Genomic DNA, 24,247 nt, shown 5'->3' on the forward strand with positions numbered 1-24,247 from the left:
TCCTGTACGATCCATAGTTTACAAGAAAAATACGAAAAACGAAGTATGACGTCACTGCCGGTGCAAGGAAAAAAAGCACTTTGTTGAACATATCAACAGCAGTATACTAGGCACAATTTAAAGCAGAATATGCGCGACCAACGTTTTAAACATTATCGTCTTTAAAGACTTGCAATTACTATTGTTGATATGTCCAATAAAGTGTTTTGTTTCGTGCCCCGGAAGTGACGTCATACTTTGCTTTTCGTATTTTTCTCGTAAACTATGGATCGTACTGGAATGCTTCTTTGGGCAGTTTTTATGTACTCCCAACTAGGAATCTAGCTGTGCAGAGTATATGGTGACGTTTTGGGACACCCTGTATTTATGTAAATTGATCTATGTTTAAAATTCTGATTAGTTAAAATTAAATACAAACATATTAACGATCTAAGAGATGCAAAGTGAACAAAACAACCAGAGTAAGTTTCTTTTTAGTTGTCGGTTNTATATATTTCTTTCTGTATATTAATTACTAAGAAAATAGACTCCATTACTAAAGTGGTTAGTTAATGTTAGTTAGTTAGTGATCCATTAATAAAGTTACTCCTTAGCCAAAAAACTCAAAATCTACGACTTTTTTTGTCTAAAAAGGAAAGAAGAAAATAAATAGGGTTTATCTGAATGAAAAAAAGCTTTCAGAGCTCAACCGGATAAGGATAAAACAGCGTGAAAAAGAAGAAAAAAAATGCACAAGTGTTTCAATTTTTCAATGCATTTAGGGGGTTTCTACCTTTAAAACGATTGATGAATAAAAGTTCTTCAGCCTGTCTTTGAGATGCGAGTCTAAAACCACAGCGTATATAACAAATACATTTCACTTCCATTCAAGGCAAGTGATGATCGCCCCAAGAGCACTGTACGAAGGTAAAACAGAATAAAAAAAAGAGACATCGTCGACGTTTGGAATCTCCGTTTCATTTATTTCAGTTTGCCAGTTCCCACTCTTCGTATTGTCTCCTTTTTGACTATGGAAACCACTTTGACCAATCGCCCTAGACTCTGAATTCGCGCTCAGGGAGACAAAATTGAGTATGGAGGTCAATGATACAAAGTGGGCTACGATTTTCCTTTTCCCTTAAATATTTCTTTTTCCTTATTTTGTTGTTTTTGAACAATAGAAGAACGTTCCAAGAAGGGCTGAAATAGTGCTTTATTGGTCCTACGAGAACTTTGGAACTTCGTAGATTCCATGGAAAAAGAATGTTTCGAAATTTCTTCTTTGATGGGAATGTTTCGGGGAGGAAGCGTAAATGATAGCCTTGATGTCCAATGAAAGTCAAGTAAAATGTGAAGACACGCCTACTGTCTGGATTTAGAAAATTGAAGTCATTACACCTTTATAACTTAAATTTATCTCCTTTTTGTTATCTAATTCTATAAACTCCTCACTGTTTTTGAATGTGACTTTGATAGAGACATGGTAGATAAAAACTTTTGCTATTCAATTCATGAGAGAAATTTTAGAGCTATAGTAATAGCAATAGCAATAAAATAGAGCAATTTTAAAGGTTAAGCAATGCTCACCTATTTTTATAGGTGAGCATTGTTTAACCTTTAAAATTGCTGATGATTTTAATTTTATATTTTGATCAAGCAGCACATTAGCAATAGCGATCGTTATTGTCAATTACAAGTAAGAAGTCATACTCATGTACATGTTGTTTAAAGAGTAGTGGTTGCTAATCACGTAGCGAAATTTTTAATGGTTCGTAATAGTTTTGAAGTAAGTGCTACCAGACTGGAAACACTGCACCGGAATTTAAGGATTTAAGAAATCTTAACGTTCCCCTAAATTTTTCCGTTTATAATAATTAAATATGTATATTGAAACGCAACCTTAAGAAAAGAAATATTTCCTTAACTTAAAGATAATGTAGAACAGACTTTTTAAATCTCATTTCCATTTGAAAACAGTTTTAACTTTTATAATAAATAATCATTTTACTTACTTTATACAGATACAAAAATTATTTAATTCTTCTAGACTAACATTCAAAGTTAAGACAATTTTCATATTTTGTCATTTAACTCCGGAACAGCAGGATTTAATAAAATTTGGTATGGATATAAATTAAACACTCAATTAAAATTCGTTTAACGCATATGATCGTGTTGAAGTCTAAATGAATGAAACCACGCGATACAGAATCGAACAAAAAATAAATTAAGGGAACAGCTATATAGGACTCACACTAAGGATTCATTATGAAACTAAGTTAGTTCAGAAATTCCTTGGATATTGATCTAACTCATTTCGAATCACTACTTTCAGGATATAGAGGGTTGTCGGTGGGGATTTTCGAAGAGCAATTCTATGCAATGTTATGAAAGGTCGAGGTCTTGAGATACTGGCTATTCAGTCTAGCTGAAGAATATCTACAATTTCTAGAAAGTCATTAACCAGGTGAGATTTATGAAGACGCGCATTGTCGTACATTAAAAATATTGCTAACTGCAATTCCTAAAAAGATAAGCAAATGGTTCCCAAAATCTTATCTCACACCAGTCACAGAACTTCGAAGATAAGGAAGGGCGCGCGACTATTCTATACAATGCAGGTAATGCCGAAATGCATGCCAACCTTACATAACATGCTCCCAGGCATCTTATGTAAGGTTGAGATCTGGCTACACAGTCTATCTAGAGAATATCTTCCATTTCTAAAAATTCATTAGCAAACTGAGCTTTATGAGGACTTGTATTTTCTTAAATTTGAATTGAATTAGTACCAGCAGATGAAAAGGTAAGCAAAAGGTTCTAAGACCTTACCTCACACCAGTCACAGAATTTCAATGATATGGAAAGGTGTGTGGTTTCAGTACATAATGAAAGACATATCAAAAAACTTTAGCTATCATAATGATTTGTTTTTTCGACATTGGAAGGTAAGGAACCAGCTGCTAATACTTGAAACATAAAGTAACTACAAATCTGTTTATTTGAATCTTTGTACCGGAATTTAGGGTCAAATAGAATATCAATCGGAGTTTAGAATTGAACCCGTGAAGTGCAACTTTTTAATGAACGTATAAAAGGCGCTCCAATTGGGAGAGCTATTACGCAAAGATTGTTTGGTGTATTTTATTCTCGTTTTTAGGAAAAGATACCAAAAAATAATTTTTGTATTGGTAGGAAGTGTTTCAATATTACTGTGAACTCAATACGAATTAATATGTTAATTTTTTATCTTTGCTTTTAAAAATATGCTTCAACAAAATGCAGGTGTCGTGTTATACAATTATTTTGTTTTTAAGTTAGAAAGAAAATGGCACACAGAAAAAAACACACTCTCAAAATATATCGATGGTCACTAAACAAACACTCCTATAATATTCTATTACTCTCGAAAACAACGATGAAGAAATAGGAAAATACGTCTTTAAATAAACACTACGGACATTCACGGACAAAAAACAACATACTTATCACCTACTACAGACATTATAGTGAAAATAGAGGAGCAAAAAAAATTCCCCTTTCACATATTCTTATCATTTTTCCCATATTCTCTCCCAAAAACTGAAACATTGAGAGAATAAAAATAGTAAAGAATCTGTGGAAGTGAAGGAAAGGGTGATCGCTGTCAATACAAAAGACTCAACGAACAATACTCAAGTAAGTTCAAGTATATATCTATATACTCAAGCATTCCTGCAATTTTTTCCCTTTTCATTTTTCCCTATCTGTAAGGGATTCTTGACCACATAGACATATAAGCTCAGAAAACTCTATTGAACGATTAGAGCTTGGATTTTCTATCATCCTTTCTGCCGTTTCTTTCTTATTTCGAAAATCCATCAATTTCAGAGATCTTATCTGAAAGTTTTTTTCTAGTTTTTCTTATGAAAATTTTATGTAGTTTTCTTTTATAAAATTTTGTGATGCATTATACGAACGAAACTTTTTTTAAAAACTCATTATGGTTGAATCACACGTGTTTACTAAAAGAGTAGAATTAACATTATTTACAGGTCATCCGAAAGTTCATAATTTAATATTTTTATTTACTTAATTAGACTGTAGTTAACATTATAACGTGGTTTTCAGATAATTCTCTTTTTAATTTTCAACACATTTTTTTAATAACTATCTATATTTTATACTTTATTCCTACAACAGTAAGTTTTTAAAGTTCTTTTTTTGTTTTAACCCCTTAACAATCGGTTAATTTTCAAGAAAACGGTCATAAAAGTGCTTATTTTTTTGGCTTTTGTGTTAGCATTAAGAATTTGATTAGTGCTGACATCTAGTTTAAAAAAAAACTAACTATCTACAAATATCTTAAAAATATCCTGGTACTGCCATCTGGTGTGTAAAATGAGAACTAAAATGTTTTCTGGACAAAAGAAATGAATTAGTTTTATTCTCATTGGCTCGTTACTACTAAACACTCCATCCCGTCAAAATCACGGGAGTGAGAAATAGAGGGCGAAACCTCACCCTGTCATTTTCACGGGAGCGAGAAGGAAGGGGTTAATATTGTTTTTTGTATTTGTCTAGAAAATGTTAACAAATATACCAATTTTTTTTAAGATTGTTTATTTTGATAATTTTAAATTTTTTAATAAAATTGGTAACGACTGTTTCTATGAATACTGGAATTAGTATTATGGTGATTTAATTCACAAAATAATTCTAATTTCAATATTAAATGCTTTTTCAAACGTTATATATCTTTTATACCTTTATGAATGCAAATTTTTGTATTCAAATGTTTTACCAAATGTTATTATAAACTTATTCAATTTTAATACGTTTTCTATAAAAATACAAAAAAAAAATTCTCGTATGCATGAAACAATAACAAGCCTATTGTTTGTACAATAAATCTTCAAAAAAAAATGGAAAAAATATCCTCACTAGACAGATTTACGTGCAATGTTTATAGCTTCACAGATTAACTTTAGTGACATTTCAACAAAATTAAAATGCAATTTTCAAGGAAGTATAGTAATTTCATTTTCAGTTTTTATACATGCAAAACTAATTGTAAATCTAAACTTTATTTTCTTAATGTAATACCTGCTTTCTTTTTTTAACTTTATCTTAAGTGCCGCTTTAGTATTTTGTTCATTTTTCTGCAATATATCCAAATTACCTTTTCAAATTTTACTTCTTATCGTTTTAACAAATAAGAGTATTTTTTTAATTTTCATTTTCAGGTGAGAGTGATACATGGCATTAACCCCTTAACGATCGGCTAATTTTCAAGAAAACTGTCCTAAAAGTGTCTATTTTGTCAAATACACGTATTTGATTAGTGCTGACATCTAGTTTAAAATAAACTAATTATCTACAATTACCTTAAAAATAACCTGGTATTGTCATCTGGTGTGTAAAATGAGAAATAAAATGTTTTCCGGCCAAAAAAATGAATTACTTTCATTCTTATTGGCGCGTTACTACTGAACACTGCAGCCCGGAAATTTCACGGGAGCGAGAAATAGAGGGTAAAAACTCACCCCGTCATCTTCACGGAAGCGAGAACGAAGGGGTTAATAAAGGGAGAATAAATTTAATAGCTCAGTTATTGTACCTGGATAGCTTTAATTTCTATTTAATATATTGTACTATCCTCACTGAAATGTCGGCACAAACCAAGCATTTCTATTTACAGCGCAAAATTAAAGCAGAGTAATCAAACGAAATTAAATTTATAATATATTTCAAAAGATTGTCATTAATAATCTCAATGCATGAAATTTTCTTTCCTTTCCACCATTATTATTTTTTATTGACTAATTTATTACACAAAACTCTTTTAGATCGAACTAAAGCTGTTTTAATACTTTCCTTTCAAAGGGAAATGCCATTTATGTGCAAAGTTGTGATTTAGTAGCTTATTCGATTGAAAGTTCTCTTTAACAGCATATTCGCACGCACGTCTAAACAAAAGTGAAAAATATGTTCAAGCAATATTTAAATGATATTCCAGCAACGAAATGTGTTCCATGCCCCCAGGGATTTAGTATAACTTTTTTTTTATTTAGTTTAAACTAAAGAGAAATATTTAAAGTATGGAGTGAAAATGTTTGATGTGTTTTAGTTAAGCTCTAGGGAATTCGATATTGTCTTCGCTTTACGTAACATTACTTGAATAAAATTAAGGATCAGATGTTTAATGTAGACTTGGAATAATTTTAGGAGTCAAGATGAATTCAGTGAAATTTAAGACCATTCTACGAAAATTAAAACAGACAAAACTATTAAGATATAAAATAACTTCGGTAACTATCTTAATTAGGAAATATTATTTTATTCAAAATCGATGTTTAACTCAAAACGGATTTGTGTTGCAAAGAAAGGCCAGACGATAAAAAAAACGTAATATTAACAAGATATTCATGACATTTGATACTGATAATTTTGAATAATTGAAGTTCTTTTAGCTCAGAATTTGCAATTTTTTTAAACAGGTTTCACATAGTTTGGCAATAAGAATTAAAATATTTTTCAGAGATAATTAGTTACAATTGAGATATAAAACTAAGAGGAATATAGAACGGAACAAATGGGTTGCTTAAAATTTCAAAACGGCTTTACAAAACCATTCGGCCCTAGGGGGACATATGTCCCGCAGATGAAGGCACCAGTTGCACAAGTATTTTCCATCTACGACGCAATAGCGCAAATAGTAAATTTTTTAAATTCATTTCAGTTATATTTTTTTCGTTATTTTTACCTTATTTGAAGTCGGAATTTGTCTTTTTAATTGAAAACATAAAACTGGTCTTAAACTGGTTAAAAACTTGTAAATGTAACGTGAAATACAAGCAATAATATTTTGTCTGCAGACAACGTAACTTTTTCTGAATGCGATAAGTTTTGTTACTGAAATTTGATACATCTTAACACGAGAAAGTTTACCGTGTTTTAATATATATATATATATATATATNTCTCCACACGAAATAAAAACAGCTACACTGATATTTTTTGTCTTAAAAAGACTTTACTTTATTAATTTATTTATTGCAGTATGTTTTTTTCTTCGTGTTCGATCTTTGTTCTAATTCCTGAATTTTCGATTCTTAATTCATTAAAATCTCTACATAAAATGTGAATCATAGTAATTATGAATTCAGTCTATAATTCACTCACTGACAACTGCGCACTTTTAATTAAAATAGCGATTAACTCACCGACTAGAAAGAAAAGTCAATCTGCTTCAACTACATTTAATGGTGCAGCCCTTCCGCTATGTTTGCTTGACTTTTATAATCCAATCGTTAGAATTTTGTTCGAAGTAACCAATCTGACAAAACGATCGAGCTGATTTTCTCTCCGGAAACAACTCGGGGCTCGTTCGAAAATGTTATCCGACAACCATTCATCATCCGGTCCTGGCCGGACTTAATTGAACGTTCGCGCGCGGCTGTGTATGAACTTTCAAGGCGCATTAAGCAACGTTAAATTATGCGGTGGATGTGAACATACTTGCAGTTTAAATAACTTTATCCGTTTAAAAATGATCTTACCCAAAAGCTGCCTCAATAGTTCCCAGAATGTTAAATTGGTTTTGAAAAGTAATCTGCTCAGATGTTGATGGATTTAGAATTTTTTTCTTCTTCTCTTTTAATTCCTCGCATTTAATAAGGCTAAAGATTCTCAAGTAAAGTTAAACTTTCTAATTATGTGTGTCATAACTATTTTAAAATTATATTTGCTAATTTATCCCTTAAAGTACTATTAAACATTTTATGTTTGATGGTGTATTACTTTAAAACATGGATAAATTCTTTGTTTAATGCGGGCATTAAGATAATTTTAAAGAATCTGTTACGAGATTTAATTTTTTGAAGGAACCTAATGTTCTTCAGTTATCTGCTTTATTGTGTTAAAATTTGTATTAACATTTAATGAGAAGTTAATGAACATAGTATGGATAAGATAGATCATAAGGAAGCAAGAAAAAACTCGTCTTTAGTGCTAAAAAAAGTAGGATAAAAGTAACTGAATAGCGAAAATAGTGGCAACTACTTTACACCAAGTAGTGTAAAAGAACATCTTTGGAACTCCACTATACACCATGAACTATCTTTTGCTCTTAATGTAGTAGAATCCTACTTTGATGCTAAATAGTTGCCACTATTTTCGGTGCTGAGATACGTTTGACGTTGAGAAGTTTTTTTTTATTGTGTTATAGTTACTAATTGAAATAATAAAAATTAACTATGTACTATACAGAAAAATTAATGTAGAAATGGTACGAATTCATTTTGCAGGAAGATAAGAAATTGCTACAACTATTAATGCCAATGGTGCTTAATTAACTGGTAAAGGTTTAAATCGGAACCAAATGTTCTAATATAGGTACAATGTATGAAAATGCGCATGACATAAAAGCCATTGATTTGGTTAAATTTACTTTTTAGATTTGTATTTTTTCCACTAAATGTGTGGTTATACAAACTAATAAACTAATATTTTGAAAACCAGAATTTCGGTTAAAATTTTGCTATACGAACTGAAAAATTTATCAAATAAATGGAATAAACACGATATATTTTGGTTTTATTAACTTATAGATTTTTTTTCGTAAACTAAATTTAATGTTTTATATGTGAAGTTTCACTTTTTTCTCTCTTTTTATAATTTCAGGTAAAGTTTTTCAGCTTCATGAAAATCTATTAGGAATCAACTACTGTTCACTCTCATACCAGGATTCAAGTACAGTACATTTTCAAGAGCAAAACCCACCACTCACTTCCGAAAAGGCTATAAGGGCAAAAACTGTATATCGTTAAACACTAAGAAAACTGATTTTTAAGCCATTATTAGAGTTTTTTGCTTCTACGTTTGGAGATTTTTGTTAAATTTTAACTTTTAAGTATGTAAATAAATCACAAATGTAAGCTCAAAAATTGACATACTATAGTTTCAGTTTTATGAGTAGGAACCTTTAAAGAGAAGTTAAAGAGAAGATGGAGGTAGATTTTGGTAACATAATTTTATTGAGTATTTTTGTAATGTTAAGTAAATGATGTGTGGAATGATAAAACTATTGTTCCATGCTTCACTACTTCCAAACAGTACAAAAAGTTATGTAAAATTATGCTACAATTCAAATCTTTCTTCTACTTATTCCAAAAATATAACAATACGACGTAAAGTAAAAACAGAAAATATAAAATCTTTTGTTATGTAGCTCGAAAACCGATGCAAAATAATAAGACAGCTAACTCTAGAATCTATTAATTCGTATGTAATCTATTGTTATAAAAATACAGAGAAAACAGAGACTTTTTGTATCTTTTTAAAATTTCTAAAGTTGTTCAAAATAACGTTAGATTTTTTGTGTTTTTCCGATGTTATCTAATATTATGCGCTACTTGGGGTAGATATTAATTGAGTTGAAACTAATAAAAAATGCATTTCAATTCTCGTTATTAATTCCTTTAAAACATAATTTTATTTTGTTGCTGTTTACATTGACACTTGCCATTGCCAGTAAGCCTGCTTAGAAAATCAAGGGGATTTAAGGCAAAGGGTGCGTTTCTTGTTTTTTAGTGGTCATCTATGGTCAACAACATGATTTCAGCCACACTCACACGTCACAGACTGCTTTAGCAAGGACACACATTCATACATCCATTTATCCATAGATCGTAATTTTGACCTGAACCAGAGCACGATCAATCTCCAATTCAGTACCCTTAGAGATATTTTATTTTATTTTGTAATCGTCGTTGAACAGCCGACCCAATTAAGTTTACGACTACCGATAACAAGCTTAAGCCCGTCCCGCCCCCGTAAGGGGGGCATCCAGGGGCACTCCGAAAGTTCGAAGTGAGCGTAACAGTTCAATTACATGAGCAAATATATTCAAATTAGACTTTTAACAAATAGGTAGAATATTAAATATGAAATCCAGAAAACAGTGCTACTTAGAAATAAGCTAAATGCAAACAAACATTACAAAGAAAATAAACAGTAACAATCAGAAGAGATATTGATGTCGCATCTTCAGTAGGGGTGCAAAGTTAATAAAAGGAAACAATTTCACATGGAAAATATAGGATGTTTGTAACTTAGAATATAATTACGGCTGGCACAACAGTACTAAAGGTATCAAATTCCAGGAATTTAAAAAAAAAAAAATTACGACTACCGATGTTCAACTCCGTAGTCTTGTAATTTTAAAACAAATCCAAAAGACAAGGGAATTTCTGGATCAAGTATTGGGAGAAATTCGCCTTCGTGGAAGACTTTTTATTGGTACTAATCCGTATTTGCGTTACAGAGAGGTGGAAACCACGAAAAACTCCTACTGTTGGTTTGACGGCAAGGAGACTGAATCATAATCTGTCTACCAAGGTGGATATTGCATGTCAGCACTGTTTTCGATGCGAGCTAGGTGGAAAATTCATACCGACAGCCATGGCTGGGATACGAACCTAGTTCACCACATTGGGAGGCGAACGCTCTTTCCCCTGAGCCAAAAAGGCTCCCCCAAATATTTTAATTCGTTATGGGAACTTGGAGGAGTAAGTGATCCCGACAGATTTAACATGCTCCAGTCACCACTTAATAAACTGGGTTTCTTCGGCTGGTTGGATTAAAACTTTTTTTGTTTTATTTACGATAATAGATTGAACTGGTTTTGAAACTAAATCGTATACTATGCTAAAAAATATAATATTGGTTACATAAATCTAATGGAAAATATTAACAATAATACTTATTTTAAAAATCTACGTTGTATTTCTTTAAAACGTGGACAATCTTTTACAGTATAAAAGTTTTCTTTTCCATTAAAGTCTTAGTTAAAAAAAAACAGATATTTAATCTCTTTTTAACAACAGGAAAAATAGCTTATGATATTGCAGGTACATTATTTTCTTTTGAAATGCTTTTATATATAAAACGAAAACAGCATCTTTACTCAGCTATTAAAACTAAATGAAAAAAAGTTTTTAAACTTTCTGTCTTAATCCTTAAAATTTTTATTTTTATAGACAATGATGTCTTGAAAGAAAATACAATAAATAAATAAAATATAGTTTTGAAAAACTACGGAAGAAAAAATTTAGTAAGTTCCCATTAAGGACAAGTTCTCATTTAATAAAAATATTTATCATGAGTATTATCCATTGCATACGTGAACAAAATTTTAATTTTAAAAGTAACATTCCTTAAATATTGCAACAACATTTTTAAACAAATAAGTACTTACCGTCTTGTTGTAAATATCATATAATCACAAATGGTTAAGACATATTTCTATATTCATACTTAAGCTTTAATAAAAAAACACAGGTACTCACCTAAAATAAAAATACAAAGTTAAGTAAAATGAAATGTAATTAAACGTTTAAAAGAACATTTAGCCATGAAATAGGCAGACATCAATCAGTCAATGATCAACAATATGAGTTAAAATCTTCAATTAAGACATCGATCAGGTAATGTATTGATTATTTAAGAAGACTGGATAAATAACTGAAAATTTCTTTAAGATATAAAAGAACATAGTCTACGACAGAGGTGGTAAACCAATGGCACGCGTGCCAGTAGCTGGTGCTTGAGCGATGACATGCGAGAAGAAAGTAAATTATTTATTTTCACTTAAATAGTGGTAAAGATTTTCTTTGAAAGATGAAAATTTTAATGAGAGTCCTCATAGTTCGATTTTGAACATCATTTGAATTTTTTTAGGATGTAAGTGAAACTAGTGCCCTGTTTACAAGTTCAGCTTGATGTGATAGCGCAAATTGAAACTGAAGGCCTGGTTTCTTAGGACAAGACGCCGTCAGCTGGAAATCAGCGCTAACCTCTGATTGGTCCATTTGTAAGTTTGATAGTATACGTCATCGAACGCTCATCTTGAACTACAATTGCCGTCAAACTCAGCTGCAGTTGGATTACAACGTGACGTTAACCACAGAAGCAATGGCGGACAACATTCAACAACACATTGAAATCAGTCAAGATTTTGATTTTGACATTAAACATAGCTTCTTCATTAAACATAGAAACTCTTCATTTAACTCAGCTGCAATGTGTTTCTTCTTGGACAAAGTCATTATTTGTTCTCTAAAACACTGGTCGACAATAACAAAATCAATACAAATTCAAAATAAATATTTGTTTACGTTATTAACGCATGCGCAATGAGAATTAATGTCTGCGGTGGACCGAATGCTCACGCTGAGTTAACAAAAAAGTATTTTTTTGGCGTCAGCTCTACGTCAACTTTCCGCTGACGCCCAGATAAGGCGCTAGTTCTAAGAAACCAGGTCTTGAGCTAACAAACCAGTATTTTGTTGGCGTCAGCGGGACGTTGACTTCCCGCTGACGCTCAGATAAGGCGTTTGTCCTAAGAAACCAGACCTTAAGTAGCAAATTATGAGTAAAAGTAATCGTAATTGTCTTTGAATCTCTTGAAAGTGAAGAACCCAGAACACGTTATAAAGTCTGAAAATATTATAAAAATATTTCGCTAGCAAAAGCATTAATAAAAATAAAAATATTGGAAAATTAACTGGCTAGCAAAAGCATGAATAAAATAAACACATAAAGAGATAAACAATAAAAAATGAAAGCAGACGATAAAATTAGAAGACCTTTTTAGAACAACAGAGTTGTTGGTTTTTTTTAGAGATTAGTTTTGTTGTGCAATTTGTGGTTTCTTAAAACCCGTTAAGGGTTTTTCCAATTTGTTTTATAAGATTTAACTATTCCGTTACGGGTACTTTGTATTTGTTACTGTGTTTGTTGTGGTGTGAAATAAATGTTTTTTTAATAAGACAAAGAACTGTTTCTTGATATAGCTTGATACGTTACAATATTCATAACAATAAACGGTACTACATGTACTATGTATAGTAGATTAATTAGAGTACTGTAAGTATTTACCCCAAAAGTACAGTGTGTATTTTTAGAAGTCACATAGCCCACAAATAAAAGTGTAGGCGTTTTGGGGAGATTTATGTTCATACGTTGAGTTCGTAATATCACAGTATTTTAAGTTGTAAAAGTACTCTATTGGAATTTTTTTTGGATTCTCCATTTAATTCTTCGTGTTAAAAACAAAATAGATAATTAATCAGCAAAGTTACGTATTTTCTACTACTTCTAAAGAGAATGCCAATCGCAGCTTTTACAACACTTCCAAATTTTTGAACTTTTAAAATAAGAATAATAAATTAATTAGGCATGTTTTGTTTATATAAATATGTATAATTTCAAAAAGATGAAAAATATTTACATGGAAAAGTTACTCAAAAATATTAATTCCAACTTATAAATGANAATTGTTAGATTTTTTGTCTTGTATTAAGGGTTCCACCAGCTCTGGCTCACAGCTCACTCAGTTTTTACTGGTTGTCTCAGGGTTCACAATTTTTGTATTATATATATATATAATTTTTGTATTCTATTTATATGAGGGTTAATAAGTTTTGTATTGTATATATACATATAATTTTTGTATTTTATTTATATAAGGGTCTGTTGACCTTTTAAATGATTCATTGTATTTGGCGTATGGGCCTATTGGCCTAGGCCGCTGTATATATATTAAATATCACAATATTTTAAGTTGTAAAAGTACTTTATTGGAATTTTTTTTTGGATTCTCTATTTAATTCTTCGTGTTAAAAACAAAATAGATAATTAATCAGCAGAGTTACGTATTTTCTACTACTTCTGAAGAGAATACCAGTCACAGTTTTTACAACACTTCCATATTTTTAAACTTTTAAAATAAGAATAATAAATTAATTAGGCATGTTTTGTTTATATAAATATGTATAATTTCAAAAAGATGAAAAATATTTACATGGAAAAGTTACTCAAAAATATTAATTCCAACTTATAAATGAATATTTTTATTCGATTTCAAATAGGAAAAAAATTATATTAATTAAAATTTGGAATGAGTTAAATACTTATTTAAAAACGTAAGATGTCAGTCTTTTTAACAATGAAATGACGATCACCCAGAAAAGTCTTCAATATTTTTGAACTGCTTGATATTTAAACTAATTACAATAAGTTTATATTCGTTTAGACTGATAAGAAAAGGAACAAAGCGCTATGTACCCAGTCTGAATTTGCATAGCGTTATTCCGAGAAACGTTTCAAAATGTTGGGTGATTTACAAAAAGGTTATTACAAATTGAGTAAGTTATTTTTTAAAAAGCTTTCACTTTTCTGGGCTAATTGGAAATTTCTTGAATTAAATCAGGGTTGCTGAGTAAAAAATTATTTATTTTCTAATTAGTCTAAAGGTACATGGGTTTACTACAATATTCCGATAAACTTTACGTTCGGGTTAAATTACACTGGTGTATTGCTAAATGATTCCAGTTGTTTTAAGGAGAAAAATTTTTCAGTCTATGGCAAATATTTTTTTTTTTTAATTTTCAAATTTATGTATCACTTAACAATATCCCAAAATCTCTTTTTTTTTAAAAAAAAAAAGAAAAGTATTTCAATTTGTTCAATCAGAACTTTGTCACAGTTTCTCCAGAAAAAGTTTAGATACAATGAAAGAAGCTAACTAGTCTCTTAAAAACTATATCCAGCTTCTTTAAACACATAAAGTTTTGAAACATTTATTTCGTGAGAAACAAATGTAACACGTTATTGGAAAAGAAGTATTTTGAGACTTTTAAGTCAATAACTAGATTAACTTGACTGGAAAACAGTGTTCGAACCACTTAGCGAACTCGTCAGTGACAAGACAAACATTTGTTACTGCCAAAATAAACACATCATCTAACTTTTCCGAAAAAAGATCGATCCAAGCACCGAACCAATAGTTTTGGTCTTGAAAGAAACGACAACTCTAAAGTTATTTCTAAAAGCGAGACAAATATTAGCTGTCTTCATCTATTGTTATGTTTCCTCAAACAGCTACTATATAGTACATTGAAAAGATATCTTAATGTGTTTTAATTTCCAGACAATTAGAGACTATTTTTCCTAAGGGGGGAGGGGATTAGGGAAAAAAACTAAAGCTTGTTTACTCCATTAACTTTGTTGGTTGAAAGAATATAATGAGATATAACGTTAGTAAATAGTTAATTTTAACTTGAACTTTGTACTATCGAATAATGAGAAAAACCAGTTTTAATCTTTATTTCATAAATAAATGCATTGACTTTAAAAGGTGTTACGCTTTCATCAATAATTGAAAAATTCAGATATTAATAAAAAACTTTCAAGGAGATTTTTAAAAAAAATCTGACTATAGTGTAGCTAAAATCATTTAAGAGGAAATTAGTGTTTAATTCAGTGTGACTGCCAAACCAAGGCACTATCTTCACCTAAACATATTAGGTCGTTCAGAAAACTTGTGCCAATTCTATAATACTAGATAATGTATCGGGACGAGCTTTCTGGACAGTCAACAAAATAGATTTGTTTGTAACAGTCACGTGACAGTTACGATAAATCTATCGTGACAGTCACGATAAAATCTAGTATCAGAGACTCGCCTCGTGATTACCAGATTGATTTATTCTGTACTTCAATGTGCGAAAAATAGCAAGCTGACATAGAGGCAATAGTTAAAAAAAATAGGAAACGCTTAAAAATTATTAGTACAAACCTTAAAATATTGGAATAAAGCTCTAAATTTTCCTGAAATCCTGTAGGGGAATAAAAAATATTGTTTTCAAATAAATTGATCTGAAAATTTTTTATTCAACAAATGGGATTCATTCGCATTATGCAATAGTATCTGATTACTAATAGGATTTTACGAACCAATACTGTTTTTACGGTGTTCTGAAGGTAAAAAAAACTACGTTTGTCACTACCTCTGTCTTGAATGATAAAAAAACCATAAATAATGGCGAAGGTGCTTAAGGCTATCCTGCATACAAGAAAACTTAAGTGTTTAAGAAATCATATGATGCTTTTTGATGCCTGAATGAAGACGTTTTTCGGATTGTTGCTCCCTCTTAAGTTTGTTCGCAAAAAATTCTTTTTATTTCTTTTTTTTTAGCTTGTAAACTTAACAAAACTTAACAATCGAAATTCAAGATAATCTCCTCTTTTATTTGGAGTCGCATTATCATTTTGATTTTAGGCGCTGTCACATTTTCTCTTTAATACACATCAATGTTAAAGGACGTAATTGTTCACAGATGTCACCACTTGCTAACTGAGGGAGCTAACAAATAGTATTGTTGCATTTGAAATTATAACAGTTTTGAAAGTTTTGTCGAAAATTCAGGATTTTGTTGAGATAGGAAGCTTTTTAATCTTCAAACCAAAGTTTTAAAAGAATCAAAGTGGTTGTATAATGAAAACTAAAATATATTAAGTGCTATTACAATACAAACTGGATTTGACAAAGCACTACAAGTGTTGAAAAACAAAAACACTTGTAGGATCACTCAAAATATTTGAAACGCTAGTTCGACTGTGTATGCAACTTTATCAACGCAAGTAAGAAACTATAATGAAGACGCATTTGTGAGCGAAGAAAAAAAATGCTGGTAAAACTACTATTCTATATAACGATGATGTTTCTAGTAAAAAAACTAATTGTGATGATAATAAAAAAAAATATACGGTATTTAAATCATTCGTTTGGTAATTTTTTTAACGGTTTACAGAAAATTCTGACTTTTAAAATTATAGTTCCTGTAGTTATAGTTGCTATATTTATTACAGTTCTTATAGTTCTTACACATCTAGTATATAATACAAAACTGAAAAGCAAATTTTACCTAGTAAATGGATTTTATTTCATGCTCCAATATATCATATTAAAATTAGAGAAAATTTTACCACATTTACCAAATTTGATAAACATTATGAAACCATATATTATCGATAATTTTATCAAAACCATTACCAAAAACGCTTGGATGAAAGCTACCAAGCTCTATGGTGTTCATATGGAGTTAGAAGCATTAAAAATCATAGCATATTCCAGGTATTTTTCATAACATTTATAAAAGATTTGATTTTAGTCTTTCAAAACGCGTTTAAAGTTTAACTATGTAAAATGTTCAAAATCATTTCTTGCTAAATGGACAGTTGTTCCTATAGATTTGATATAAATATTATTCGCAAAATTTTTACCCAACCTTCAGAAAGAGCTAGAAGTGCAAATAGAAAATTCCCGTAAAACGTGTTTGACCATTTCTTAAATAAATGGAACGGAATTTTTAATTTCAAAGTCGACTACCAACATGAAAGTAGAAGTTGAAAATAAAACAAATTTCTGTTCTTTTTATTGAAATAGAATATTACTCTACTGAAATACTTAGTATTAAAATATCATTCCAACTAAACAACTGTTTCAAAATATAAAAACAATGATTCTTTTTCCCCCTTTTAAAATATATACGTGTAAACACAACTCAAAATAAAAGTTGATAAATTGCATCAAAAATTTATTACCGCCAAAACCACCTACCAATTGTATTTCTCACATAAAACCGAATTTAATCAAAAGATAGAAAGTTTTAAACTCGACTTAGTATAATAAACAAGTCACTATCTTTCCCTTTAAAATCCTCAGGTCTGATATCAATTCCACTGGAAGTTCAATCAATTTATGTATAAAGCGTTACACTATCTCTTATCCAGTGTATAATAAGCTGCTATATCTTCCTTATCTCTCTAACGTATAATGAATGGGCCCAATACTCAGAAGTTCAGTTTTTACTGCATTGTTTTTACTCGCACTTCCAGAAAGAGAGGATCAAACATTTTATATTATTTTTAATGTCGCTACGGGGCTAAAGTACAGGGTAAAGCTTAAAAATTATCCATTTTTATCTCCTCATGCAAAGCCCGTTGCGTCGCAGGTGGCGTAGAAATTGATATACGGCGACCATTAAAACTGGCATTTCCATCATTTTCTAGGAAACACGAAGAGTTATGTCCCCGGCAACGTTTTATGGCTGCGGGGTCTTCCCCGCCATAATAAAGGACTCAGAGATCCTTTGCCAGAGCAGCAAAGGAATGAAAACATTGAGGGGACTTGAAAAGACGGATACAGAGCGAATTGCTTTTTGGTTTTCTTGTCATACAGGTTTTTTTTTTGAAGTATCACCTTATTTAAAAACCTGTAGTTTGATATATCCTCGATAAATTTCGATTTGCCTAGATACCTTGTAACAGATGGTGGTTTGGTGAAAAAATCGCTTTTGTGCAGCCGCGGTGGAGGAAGTATTTTATCATTTTTTATCTATTAATTTGTTGTTTCTTGCTGCACTGAAAAAAAAATTTCGGTTCAAATTACGGGAAAAAGAACAGGCACCCTGAGTGCCACATCCGTAAATTCCATTTTGCCGTAAAAGTCATGTTTACCGTAAAATATTATACCGTGAATTTCACGGTTAGTTAGAGGGATTCAGTTATTTTACTGTAATTATTACTGTAAAAATTATGGCTTGCCAGATTTTTAGTCCCGTTAAATGTTACAGTAAAAGTGAATTTTCTAGTAAAAAGTACTGGATTCCTGAGTGCAGATACGTTTTACCAGAATTTTATACACTGTAGCTAATACGTTTGAAAAGTGACTGAGAATTTGAAGAATCGTATTCTGCTTAGATGGCTTTGCATGGTTTGGATAAAAAGTTATTTATGGTTGTTATAGAAAAGTAGATGGAGATGCAATTAATAAACAAAAATGGTGAAAAATCAATGCTTGTGACAGTTGCAGTTTCCAAAAAGCAAAATTCTAAGATTCTTTTTTTGCAAATCTTTTCAAATTTACTTAATTTATATTTGGAAATGTTAAACAAGTAGTCTTAGTACCACTTAAGCGTGATTATGTCACATTTATATTAGTGTCCAGTAGTATGTTCTATATGTTATCCTTTTAATGTCCTAAAAACAATAATTAATAAAAAAGATTTTCCAGTGAAGCTACTTATGTCAATTTTTAATGCTACCTGAAAGATGAGCAAATTCAGTCTACCAATTAAATGAGCTTATGCCACTTTTCTTTGTATCTTCAAATATGGGGGGACACACGCTAACGCTTGTTGTAAATGTGTCTGTGCAATACCTTTATGAAGAGAGAAGGCCTCAGCACGGGTTACTATAAACAATAAATTTTATCATCTAGTCCAACGAAAGTACTGATATTTTTAATATTTAAAATCTACTGAGCAGTTCATATTCATTATGTCGGACTACTAAATTGATCCGTGCAGAGGCTTTCTCTCTTTTGGGTGGCATTCCTGGGTCACGCATTTAATGATATTCTGAAGAGTAGGTAAAAGTGATTACTAGTAATTAACTCTGTGAACATTTTAGATGTATTTATCTATACTTATTAAAATAATTTCATAGCCATTTTTTATTATTTACTGCATTAGATATGTGTACATTATATTAAAAAAAGAAACCTCATCAATGAAATAATACCTCAAAGTTCATCTAAAAAATGAGGATATGGAGAAAGTAATAACTTTATCGGATCTTCCTAAATGAAAATTTCAAGTGACGGCGGAAGTTTCCGTGACATTACCAGCGACAACTCCCGAAAAGGAAACACGGAAATGCTTTCTCCAGATCCGGTACTTTTCCTTTCGCCGGATGGACACATTCTTTTCGGAGCTGATAAGTCTCCCTCATCCCCCCAACATAATTGGATGAACTCAAGATCTTACCCTGTAACTGCTGATCGTGCTTGACCGCGTGCGTATATCATGTCCGGCACGTCAGGACATAGACGCTCGTTACCCGGACGTAATCTCCGGACCAGACTGGACATCGATCCTCCGAAATGTAGCTTCCGGCACAGAAGTCCGGGAATTATTTATTCCCAAAGTCGTTCGAGCGACCAGAGCATGAAACAAAGGGAAATATTTTTATGTATTTTTTCCCATTTCTTGAATTAGCATTTTTTTTTTGTATGGTTGTTAAGGAACCTTTCCATGTAGACATGGATGTGCGATTAAATATGGAAATTTAAGTGATTAGTAACATCAACATATTATTCATCAAACACATTATTCAACGTTTAATTAAGCAACTGGGATAAATTAAGGATGTTTTTCAAAACTTTTGCTTGTGTGTAAAATTAATTTTAACGTAAAATCCATTTTTACCGTGAAATCTATTTTTACCGTAAAATTATACGGAACTGAAGATCTGACATACCATATTTCTTATAATAATATTTACTGTAAATTCACTGAATCACTGCAGTTAATTATTACTGTAAAATATCCGATATAAATTTTAAAGTGCACCTAATGTGCCGGTACTTTTTACCGTAATTTAATTCAGAATTTTCGCACTGCTCAATGAAAAATGAAACATCCATAATTTAAGAGTTTTACACTCGGAACAAATCTATTGATTCAAACTGCATATAAAAGATTGTCGTAAAAATATGAGCTATAGAACGTGTAAATAGCTTAAATATTTGAAAGAAAATAGATAATTTTGCGACACCTTTTTCTTATGAAAAGCATACAAAAAACAATAATTCAAATTTTGGCAATCTTTTATGTGCCCAAAAAAGGCAGCGTCAGAAAAGTTTTTTTAAAACATTAAAAATTTGGACAGCACAAAGAGTTTTTTTTTCCTTTTGACATTTTGCGCCATTTTGTTGTTTCAAAAATTGTTACTCACGTTAACTAGAATTTGGAACAAAAGCAAAATTTACATTAGACTTAAAAAATTTATCATTGCAAATCAATATATTTCGAAATGTTTATTAAAAATATTTTAACTATGAAATAGATTTTTTTTTAAATGAAACTAAAAGAATAACATTTATCGAATAAAATGAATAACAAACTTCTTTTGAAGTAATAGAATACATGATAATCACCGATAATGATGTACGCTTACAGTCAAACGGAGGAAAATATTAACAATTGAAAACTATGAATTTTAAAGCATGCAAATCTATTTTTGTTCCAAAACAAGTTTTGAAGAAATATATCAGTGAAATAAAACATAAAAAGATAGTTTTCCATCGAGTTTATAAATTTTTTTTTTCAACTATAAATTTAAAGGAACCAAAATAATTGGAATTATACAATGAAATATGAGCATAAAAAAGAAGTATTTTCTTTTAAATAATAAATAAATATATAATGATGATGTGGTCTTTTCTCTTTGGAGACTGCTTTTGCATATTTTCTGGTGACCAAGGTAATGCAGTGGATTGAAGGAAACCCAATTACCAGTAACATATAATATTTATTGCTAAAAAGAAAAAAATCTAACTTGTTTGTTTCTTTTATTAAAAATCGCTCGAAAACCGTTATTTTTATTCTGAAAAATAGTAATACAAACTTAATTGAATAAAGATTTAACTTTTGAAAACAAGGGCAATTTTATGAAGTTTAATTTTAGAATATTGAGTAAAATAAAAACCATTGCGAAAACAAAATTAAATGCTCTTTCCTTTTCTGTGTATGTATGTGTATATATATATATATATATATATATATATATATAATTACCCTGAGGAGTTGCTCTTACTATTATGACGATAATATTTATATTAGTTTTTTGGATTCAAGTATTAAAAAGAAGGAAATATCTGCACTGTTGATTTATAGGATAAGAGAAAGGATTTTAAATTTAATATAAATAAACTAATTACAGTGAATTCTAACGTTTCTAGAAGCATTTATTTAAATATTATTTTTCATTAAATCAATTCACTTAAAAGAATTTGCAGTAATGTTTATTTATCGGGAAAACAAATCGACAAACTCTTTCAAAATTTGATAAAAAACATAAAAACAATGGATATTCAAATGATGTAATTAAATTCTATATAAAATCATTGAATTAATTATATTTTATAATTATTAACAAATTTATAAAAATTTTCTAACTAAATTTAAAATTATTAACTAAATTTATAATTGTTAACTAAATTTATAGTTTTACCAATGGCAATTTGAAATATTTTTTTCCCTAAATGCTAATAATTTCTCTAAAATTATCAATATCAAAATTTTATAATTAAAATTCTACCTTATTAATTATAAACTTTGAAATCCAGTATAATTACCTTGTGCAGATCCAGTTTCAGGGAAATTCAATGTAACTAAAAAATCAAATGAGCTTCTTCAATTCAATAAGAACGTGCCATAAAACGACCTCTTTATACTCTATTTTTGCTTCTATTTTGATATTGATTATTCTGGCAAACTTGTTTCGAAAATATTTTAAATCATTTTTGAAAGATGCCGGTAAGTGGAAGTACATATATGAACTCGATTCTCGCTTTATATACTACATTTTGTGCTTTATTCTGCATTTTCTGGAATTTTTACATTCTATTTTTTGCTTGATATGTTTAATTTTGCATTTTTTGCTTAATTTGTCCTATTTCCGTTTCAATTTGTTTGGTGATCCTCACACTTTTATATTGACATGTTTTACGTTGCCCTTAATAAGACAATATAGGAAAGCACTCTTTTTGCAGATATAATCGTGTGAGCTGATATCGAAATTATATCTTTTCCTTATATGTTTCTCAACTTTTTAATTTAAAAAACTTTAATTTAAAAAAACAATTATATTTTAATATTTTCTTCTTCTCCTCTAAGAAATATTTATATTTTTTCCATATTTTCTCTCTCTCTGTATATGTATATATATCAGCCCTACCTTTCTTTCACCTGACATATATATTCAGGTGAAAGAAAAAGTTATGGGGGATCATCCTTCATTAGGGAATATTTTCTTTCACCAGATTTTATTCCTAGAACAGATCACATACAATTTGCTTTTAAATTTGGTCTGATACAAAATAAAATTTGCGGATTCCCTCTTCGCATTTTGAGCTCTCTTTTAAAAAGCACAAAAACTACTTAGAAAATTGCTTAACATTCTTTAAATTTTTAAGACATTCAAATCAGAAGTTTTTGTATTAGTTGCCAAATATGATTAACTACAAAATTAAATAAAAAAAGGATTTAATTTTTTTTCATGAATGTGCAGCATAAAAGAACTATTTTAAATACTCATATCTTGCGCAGTTTTCAACAAATTCTTTCAAGTTTCAAAACAGTAATTTAGTAATCATTTCATAATAGGTCAAATAATTTTATATAATTTTATTAAATATATTTTAAGTTATAGCAGGCAAATGTAAGACCAAAAAATAAGTTTTCTTGTAAAAATGTCTATAAATATTCGAGCAAGGTTTCTGAAATTTTATGAAGTTATTGAAAATAACAACCAAACAAATTGGAATAAGTTACAAGCTGCATCTGCCATTTATGCTTGATTTTCTGACATAGGGTGTTCAAAAATAATTGCTTTCTTCCGTACTTTTTTATCGGTTCCTGAAACCTCTGAAAGTTTTAAACCTTATTGCTAAGCATAAAAATTCGCATAAACTAATTACACAAAATAATCCTTTAATTTCTTCAGTAATTGAAATTTTCAAAACTAAAATTGTCTCGTATTGTTAGGTAGTGTGTATCTATACACACTATAAAATATGACTAACCATAGCAAGTTAATATTAGTAATATAAACTGAAAATTGTAGGTAATCTTAAGTAAGTAGCACTTGTAGTTTAAGCCAAAAATATTAGTAACTTTAACTAAAAATATACTTATATTTCAGATTATAACATATTAGCTTCCTAAAATTAACCAAGATTGACTTTCTATGCTAAAAATTATTTGTGCTCTAAAATATAAATTTAATAATAGTATTCTAACCTGATAATGAGTATTAGAACATCGTGAAACATATTATTTAAAATATTTTATGTAATTTTTCGAAACACTGTTTAAAAATAGTATTTTAATAATTAGTCTATACTAGAAAATGAAGAAACAAGTTTTATTTCCTTCTATGCAAACTGCAAAAATGTTACAAATTTGTACAACGTATGTAAAGAAAGGTATGCCGGCTTTGAAACAATGTTTATTTGAAAATTTTTTAACTGAGTAATTTAGGTAAAGCTTGGTTATCAAAATTTTAAAATGTTAAGTTATTGGGTGAAGAATCATTTTATAGAGATACACACTTATAATTATAGTCAGTAAAAAAATAATAAATCTACTTATTTGCTATTTACTTTATATTGATGTATATCATAATATTAACTCAAGTAGTAAAGTTATTTACTTTAAATAAAAGAAGATAAATTTCCAGTTAAATTCCATTAAATTTGCATAAAGCATGTTTGAGCGTAGAGAAATTGAATACAAATATGAAATTTTAAAGCATCGATTCATTTCAAAATTGGACAGAGAACATTAGAATAACAAAAAAAAAATATAATTACGCC

At 29.7% G+C, this 24,247-nt stretch overlaps 2 protein-coding genes across 10 annotated transcripts in view; both read right to left on the minus strand.

Moving 5' to 3' along the window:
* LOC107456607 (bruno 3) overlaps positions 1–24,247 on the minus strand; it is a 705,687-nt gene that overhangs the window by 658,003 nt on the left and 23,437 nt on the right. The window lies entirely within an intron of this gene.
* LOC107456609 (CUGBP Elav-like family member 4) overlaps positions 1–24,247 on the minus strand; it is a 672,772-nt gene that overhangs the window by 205,336 nt on the left and 443,189 nt on the right. Inside the window, exon 3 of one of the 2 annotated variants that reach the window (XM_071179609.1) lies at positions 8,168–11,309. The exons of the other annotated variant lie outside the window; for it this stretch is intronic. Within the exon in view, the coding sequence (XP_071035710.1) occupies positions 11,253–11,309 (57 nt within the window). The 3' untranslated portion in view covers positions 8,168–11,252. Of the gene's footprint in view, positions 1–8,167; positions 11,310–24,247 lie in introns of those variants that run through there. 2 annotated transcript variants of the gene reach the window in all.

This window comes from Parasteatoda tepidariorum, chromosome 4 (genome assembly GCF_043381705.1).
Source record: "Parasteatoda tepidariorum isolate YZ-2023 chromosome 4, CAS_Ptep_4.0, whole genome shotgun sequence".
NCBI lineage: Eukaryota > Metazoa > Arthropoda > Arachnida > Araneae > Theridiidae > Parasteatoda > Parasteatoda tepidariorum.